This window comes from Lampetra fluviatilis, chromosome 59, assembly GCF_964198595.1.
Source record: "Lampetra fluviatilis chromosome 59, kcLamFluv1.1, whole genome shotgun sequence".
Classification (NCBI taxonomy): domain Eukaryota; kingdom Metazoa; phylum Chordata; class Hyperoartia; order Petromyzontiformes; family Petromyzontidae; genus Lampetra; species Lampetra fluviatilis.
Window position 1 is genome coordinate 3,377,517 of NC_136333.1, and position 8,254 is coordinate 3,385,770.

Here is an 8,254-nt window from a genome sequence, read left to right on the forward strand (position 1 = left end):
CTCACCCACCCACCCACCCCCCCCCCCACCCACACCCCACCCCCCCCACCACCTCCACCCACCACTCCACCCCACCCCCCCCACCCACCGCCCACCCACCCACTCCCCCCACCACTCCACTACCCCACCCACCCCCCCATCCCCCCACCCCACCCCCCCCACCACTCCACCCACCCACCCCCCCCCACCACTCCCACCCACCCACCCACCCCCCCACCACTCCACCCACCCACCCACCCCCCCACCACTCCACCCACCTACCCCCCCCACCACTCCACCCCCCCACCACTCCACCCATCCACCCACCCACCCCCCCACCACTCCACCCACCCACCCCCCCACCACTCCACCCACCCCCCCCAACACTCCACCCCACCCCCCCACCTGTCTGGTGAGATAGAAAGTTTAGTCGCGTCCCCACCGTGTCCCCACCTTGTCCCCACCTTGTCCCCACCGTGTCCCCACCTTGTTCCCACCGTGTCCCCACCTTGTCCCCACCTTGTCCCCACCTTGTCCCACCTTGTCCCCACCCTGTCCCCACGGTGTCCCCACCGTGTCCCCACCTTGTCCCCACCGTGTCCCCACCTTGTCCCCCACCTTGTCCCCACCCTGTCCCCACGGTGTCCCCCACCGTGTCCCCACCGTGTCCCCACCTTGTCCCCACCCTGTCCCCACCTTGTCCCCACCGTGGTCCCCACCTTGTCCCCACCTTGTCCCCACCCTGTCCCCCACGGTGTCCCCCACCGTGTCCCCACCTTGTCCCCACCTTGTCCCCACCGTGTCCCCACCCTGTCCCCCACCGTGTCCCCACCGTGTCCCCACCTTGTCCCCACCTTGTCCCCCACCGTGTCCCCACCGTGTCCCCACCGTGTCCCCCACCTTGTCCCCACCTTGTCCCCACCGTGTCCCCACCGTGTCCCCACCGTGTCCCCCACCTTGTCCCCCACCGTGTCCCCACCGTGTCCCCACCTTGTCCCCCACCGTGTCCCCACCGTTGTCCCCACCTTGTCCCCACCGTGTCCCCACCCGTGTCCCCACCTTGTCCCCACCGTGTCCCCACCGTGTCCCCCACCGTGTCCCCACCGTGTCCCCACCTTGTCCTCACCGTGTCCCCACCTTGTCCCCACCGTGTCCCCACCGTGTCCCCACCGTGTCCCCACCCTGTCCCCACCGTGTCCCCACCCTGTCCCCACCGTGTCTCCACCGTGTCCCCACCGTGTCTCCACCGTGTCCCCACCGTGTCCCCACCGTGTCCCCACCCTGTCCCCACCGTGTCCCCACCGTGTCCCCACCGTGTCCCCACCCTGTCCCCACCGTGTCTCCACCGTGTCCCCACCGTGTCTCCACCTTGTCCCCACCGTGTCCCCACCGTGTCCCCACCGTGTCCCCACCGTGTCCCCACCGTGTCCCCGCCGTGTCCCCACCTTGTCCCCACTGTGTCCCCGCCTTGTCCCCACCGTGTGTAGGAGCTGTACATCGCGGTGGGCATCTCTGGCGCTATCCAGCACTTGGCAGGAATGAAGGACAGCAAGGTAACAACAACAACAAACAACAACTCGCATTCGTTTGTATGTGGCAGGGCGGTGAGGCTCGCGACGCACAGCAACAACTTGCTGGGGTCGGTGTCCAACTCAGGTTCCTTTGCGTGAGGAGGAGTTTGGATCCTCTCCCCTACTGTGCGTGGGTTTTTCTCCGAGCCCTCTGGATTGCTCCCCTTGCTTAAACAAAAATAAGTAAAATAATAAAATAAAAATCAAAAAATAAAACTCTCACGACGTTTCGACTGCAACACCAGCAATCGTCATCAGGTGTGAAAACCACGGCAAGACAATTTGAAAAAAGTGGCGGTCAAATTGTCTTGCCGTGGTTTTCACACCCCGATGACGATTGCTTGTGTTGCAGTCGAAACGTCGTGAGAATTTTATTGTTTCATTTTTATTCTTTTATTATTTCCCTTCTACGTGACTTTACCGAAAGAACCAAGAATATGAATCCCTGCAGTCACGAAAGCTTTAAATCGAAAAATGATAATAAGATTTTTTTTTTAGCGACTGATTTTTTTTTTTTTTAGCGACTGATTTTTTTTACGTGACTGAGCGGCCATCAGCCCGCAGTGAGTTCCTGCGTCCTCCGTTTCCGCACTCGAAGTGCCCCGGGGCGCCGCTGTCTCCGTGTCGGGATTCTGCACGGCACCGCGTGGTCACACCGGAGCAGAGGTCGCAACCGGGTACCCGATACCCGTACCCTACCCGACACCCGGCTACCCGTACCCGGCCGGGTACGGGTACCCGTTTGCGACCCTGGTGCGGCCGGGTACGGGTACGGGTAGGCCGTGAGTCACTGCTGAGTCACCGTTTGTCACTCATTTCCCAACGTCTTGTCTCTTCTCACAGTTCAAGTTCCTAGAATCAACCCACCCGCGCCTGCAACATGGCTTCATCCCAGAGGTCGCAATCGGGTACCCGATACCCGTACCCTACCCGATACCCGGCTACGGGTAGGGTACGGGTACGTCCGGGTACGGGTACCCGTTTGCGACCCTGGTGCGGCCGGGTACGGGTACGGGTACCTGTTTGCGACCCTGGTGCGGCCGGGTACGGGTACGGGTACCCGTTTGCGACCCTGGTGCGGCCGGGTACGGGTAAGGAATCAAAACCCGTTTGCGACCTCTGCAGCGGAGTCGGTGGGCGGCTGTCGCGTCGACCTCCCAAGGCCTCGGCTGGTCCCGCTGAGGCCGTGGGAGCGCGACGCAGGCCGCCACCTGGAGCGGTGGCGCCAGTGGGGGGGGGGGTGGGTGGCACGTGCTCCCCCCTAAAAGGGGAGGACTGCACCAATTGCAAGTACCGCCGGGGAAAGGTCCTGGCAGGGATTAGTCAACGTCGCCTTGCCAGACATGCCGAGGAGAGGCTTGCGGAGCCCCAAAGTGGTTTCAGACCAGGAGAAGGTTATTCATGAACACTGACGGTGGGGGGCGGGTGGGGTGGCACGTGCCCCCCCTAATGATCCGATCAAATCCCTATTTTCCATCGGATCATTGGGGTTTATTAGTAATAAATCGGCATTTTGCGACCCCCACTGCCACTGTGATGCAGCATATTATTACGTGCCAAGGCACTCTATGAGATGATAGGACAATAGTCTGAGTCCATAATTGTCAATAAGTAACGACAAAGCGGTTGTAAGCGACTCACAGAATTGTGCGCAGGTGCGTATACAGGGCACGACTTCCATTTTATAATGTTTGAATTTTTATTATTTTATTACTTCCCTTCTACGTGACTTTACCGAAAGAACCAAGAAGATGCACGACTTCCCTGAAGGCATCAACACCTTCAGCGAGCGCGATGACGATCGCACAACGCGGTTCGAATTCGACCCTCGATCGACGGCTGCGTCATCGCCGCACACGCGTCGAATAAACAGCAAGGGACAAGTCCTTACTTACTAACAACTCCTCTATCATTTTTCATTGCTGGAGGGCTTGCCCACCTCTACCTGAAAATCCTGGCTCTGCCATTGGGTGGCGCAGTGGTTGAACGAACTGATCTATGAACCCGGCAACCCGAGCTCGATGCAGCCTTAAATGAGTCGCTGGGGCGGTGTGTAAACAAAACATCATCACTGGGGAGACAAAGGTGGCTGGGCGTGGTGTTTGGCCACCTACCCCCTAAGTGTGCCGTTACAGCATTCAAAGCTGCTAGTCAACAGCACTTTCCCCAGCAGTCCGTTAAAGGCTACACCAGCTCGCCGTCGAATAAAGACGCTCACCGCATCGCGCGCTTTCGGACGCGCGTCTGCGGCCGTCTGGAACGCTCTTCTTCCCATGCTAGGAAGCCGCTGGAGCCGTGCGCTTTTAAATCTGGTTCGAGAACGAATTTCTTTTCCAGCAATTTTTCGCAGTTTAGTTGTGTTGCCCGTCCCCCGGCACACTTCGATGGCTACGTGCGGTGCGGTAGAAGATCAACGCGCGTACGCGCGTACACGGTGGATCTTTGGCTTTGTCTTGTGTCCGTGTGCAGACCATCGTTGCCATCAACAAAGACCCGGAGGCGCCGATTTTCCAGGTGGCCGACTTTGGTATCGTGGCCGACCTCTTCAAGGTGACCTGCTCAGTCAGCCGCCCCTCATTCACCATGAACTCACGTAGACAAACATGGACACACATAGAGATCCATAGACTCACATAGAGATGTATAGACACACACAGAGACCCATAGACACACACAGAGACCCATAGACACACACAGAGACCCATAGACTCACATAGAGATCCATAGACACACACAGAGACCCATAGACTCACACAGAGACCCATAGACACACACAGAGACCCATAGACTCACACAGAGACCCATAGACTCACATAGAGATCCATAGACACACACAGAGACCCATAGACACACACAGAGACCCATAGACACACACAGAGACCCATAGACTCACACAGAGACCCATAGACTCACACAGAGATCCATAGACTCACACAGAGACCCATAGACTCACATAGAGATCCCTAAACCCGCACACAGATCCATAGATGAAATAAGCAGAGCGGTTTTGTATCCGCAGTGCGGAGGAGTGAACGTACCTTCATAGGTTAGTTGGCGGGGAGCGATTGGCGCGCTGCACTACGAACCCGGCGACCCAAAATCGATTCCCACTCACGGCCAAAACACCGGCGACGATTACGGGAGCCGGTCCACATGCCCCCTCTGCTATGAGCATCTCGTGGCGATGTTGACGCACTCAGGGGAGACAAAGGCGGCCGGGCGTGGTGCTGGCCACCCACCCCCTCGTGTGCCACAGTGCCGGCCTTCATCGGTGCTACTCGCTAACAGCACTTGCCCCTATTACACTGGTCAACAACAAAAAAAACGTGTTTTTCTGGTCTGGACTTTTGCAGCTGTTCTAGACTAATTTCAGGGTGCCGATTCCAAATCTGATCTCAGATTTGCTCTATCACATCTCATTTTTAAATCCTTTATATTAAGTTCGCTTGCTTGCTTGCTTGCGTGCTTGCGTGCTTGCTTGCTTGCTTACGACCGTGCAAATCTTTCGGTCGTTTTTTAACCCACTTCCCGTGATCCAATCGAGCTGACATTTTGCACACAGACTCGTTGTGCGTGACAATTGATTTTCGAGAATTTTTTTTTTCCAAAATGTTACGCTGTTTAGGGAAAAATAAATAAATATTGCATTGCCAATTGCTTAATGCTGGCAGACAATCATCTGACCCATAGGTGGCAGCCATCTCAAGCCAGAGGACGAGAGGACTCTAGCCGCCACGCATATAAAGGATTTAGAGTGAAAAATTTAGTTTTTACGGGTTAAATTTTTATGCTATCGGCATACCCCATTTTCATTGATTTTACCCGAAATTAACTCTGTCACTTATGAGTGCAAGTTGTTGCGAGTCAGTGACTGCTTTAGTGTTAAAATATGGTGCTGTATTGTTAGTATAGTGTGTTTATAATATAATTTTATGTAGATATCCACATTTATTTAATATTTCTCTTCCGCAGTTTTTATGGAAAATGCAATATTTGATATCTCAAAAACCTGACGTGATAGACAAAAACTGATTTGGAATCAGCACCCCAAAATTACATTAAACCTGTTGGAATACCTTATGTCAGAAAAATTGTGTTGACGAGTTTTATCTGTTCAAGACTATACGGGGGGGGGGGGCGGGGGGGGGGGTGTGGGCAGGATCTTTGTCTCTGTGCAGGTGAATGGTAAACAGCGGCTGCTGTTGTTGTTGTTGTTGTGTTGTTGTTGTTGTTTAGGTTGTGCCGGAGATGACCGCGCTGCTGGAGATGAAGTGAAGAGAGGCAGATTGCCCCGGAGGCGTGGTGCCGCTGGTGCCACTGGCACCGCTTGTGCCGTCGCCGGGATGAACCGCCGAATTTCGCTCGGCACTTTTCCCGCCCGTTCACCCTTGATCATTTTGCTGTTGTTGCGTGGGCAGTAGAGTGGCGTCTTCGGGCAGAGATTTCGGGGGTAACAGAGACACCCGCAGACTCGCACAGACTCACACAGACTCACACAGACACCTACAGACTCACACAGACACCCGCAGACACCCACAGACTCACACAGACACTCACAGACTCATACAAACACCCACAGACTCACACAGACACCCACAGACACCCACAGATTCACACAGACACCCACAGATTCACACAGACACCCACAGATTCACACAGACACCCACAGACTCGCACAGACACCCACAGACTCACACATACACCCACAGACTCACACAGACACCCACAGACTCACACAGACTCGCACAGACACCCACAGACTCGCACAGACACCCACAGACTCACACAGACACCCGCAGACTCACACAGACACCCACAGACTCACACAGACACCCGCAGACTCACACAGACACCCGCAGACTCACACAGACACCCGCAGACACCCACAGACTCGTAGAGACTCACACAGACACCCACAGACTCACACAGACACCCACAGACTCACACAGACACCCGCAGACTCACACAGACACCCACAGACTCACATGGAGACCCGTCAGTCGCGCATACGCACGTACCGTGCAGCTTCCCAGTAGACAGACCGGATGAGTGGTTATCATCATCATCATCGTCATCATGGTCATCATGGTCATCATCATCGTCATCATGGTCATCATGGTCATCATCATCATCATCATGGTCATCATGGTCATCATCATCATCATGGTCATCATCATCATCATGGTCATCATGGTCATCATCGTCATCATGGTCATCATCGTCATCATCATCATCGTCGTCGTCGTCATCATCGACAACATCATCGTAGCCGCCACCAGCATCGCCGTGATCGTAGAAAAATAAATCCCCGAAATCGTCCGCCACAGCCACCGTCACAAGCAATCGCCATCGTCACCTTCGATCGTCGTCGTCGTCGTCATCGTCATCTTCTTCGGATTCTTCAGTTGGCGGCCCCTGTGGGTGCTGTTGACGAGGCTGGCAGGACGCGCCGTGTTTGGCGTGGATTGGTGGTGGTGGGGGCACTTGTGCCTCCCTCCGTATGTTTGTACGGTCCCGACACGTACGCAGACACTCACAGGTCAATAAAGATTCGATTACCACTGCCAATTGTGCCTTTCCGTGAGTGTTGAGAGCTTGAATGAGACCATTAAGGGGCCACGGTGGCTAGGGGATGTTAACTACCTCGCCTGGTTTGCAGGAGGTCGTGGGTTCGATCCCGACCCTGAAGCCTGCTGCTGTATATGTGGAGTTTGCGTGTCTCTCTCTCTCATCATCATCACAGTGGCTAGGAGATGTTGACTGCCTCGCCTGGTACACAGGAGGTCGTGGGTTTGATCCCGACCCTGACGCCTGCTGCTGTATATTTGGAGTTTGCGTGTGTCTCTCATCATCATCATCACGGTGGCTAGGAGATGTTAACTACCTCGCCTGGTACACAGGAGGTGCGTGGGTTCGATCCCGACCCTGATGCCAGTTGTATATTTTGAGTTTGCGTGTCTCTTTCTCATCATCATCATTGCTTTTACCCGAAATTAACTGTCACTTATGATTGCAAGTTGTTGCGAGTCAGTGACTGCTTTAGTGTTAAAATATGGTGCTGTATTTTTAGGATAGTGTGTTTATAATATCATTTCACGTAGATATCCACATTTATTTAATATCTTTCTTTTGCAGTTTTTATTGGAAATGCAATATTCGATATCTCAAAAAACCTGACGTGATAGACAAAAACTGAGGCCAGAATTGGAATCAGCACCCCAAAATTGCATTAGAACCATTGGAATACCTTATGCCATAAAAAGTGTGTTGACCAGTGCTAATCAGTGCCTCCTACTCTGAGTCAGTCACTACACATGCGTGTTGAACTTCTTTCGCGCCGTACGTAGCCAACCATGCGAATGCTACTCGCTCGCCTCTCTAAAGTGCTACGTAGAAGGGACCATTGCCCAAAAACATCGCCGATCATCTACTGTACTGTACCTTTTAAAGACCACGTGCTTTTAAAGGCCAAAATAACTTCGATTGTTTTGCTGCTGCGATACATTCACACGTGACGAGCCACTTTGTTGAGCTATCATTCGTGGCCAAGTCGATTTTGAAGAAAGAAGCTAATAGCTCAGTGGGTATTACCTGGTAAGATTTCAAATAAATAGTAACATTGTATTTGGTTCCGTACACGATATGTATATATTTTTAAAGTTATTCGTGCACAGCAGTGGGTTCGATCCCGACCCTGACGTCTG

At 54.0% G+C, this 8,254-nt stretch overlaps 1 protein-coding gene across 1 annotated transcript in view; it reads left to right on the top strand.

The window, feature by feature from the left end:
* The window catches only part of ETFA (electron transfer flavoprotein subunit alpha), a 21,957-nt gene extending 14,844 nt beyond the window's left edge, over positions 1–7,113 (top strand). Inside the window, exons 7-9 of the mRNA XM_078880803.1 lie at positions 1,467–1,532; positions 4,020–4,100; positions 5,787–7,113. Of these exons, the coding sequence (XP_078736929.1) occupies positions 1,467–1,532; positions 4,020–4,100; positions 5,787–5,825 (186 nt within the window). The 3' untranslated portion in view covers positions 5,826–7,113. The remainder of the gene's footprint in view (positions 1–1,466; positions 1,533–4,019; positions 4,101–5,786) is intronic.
* The last annotated feature ends 1,141 nt before the right edge of the window (positions 7,114–8,254 follow it).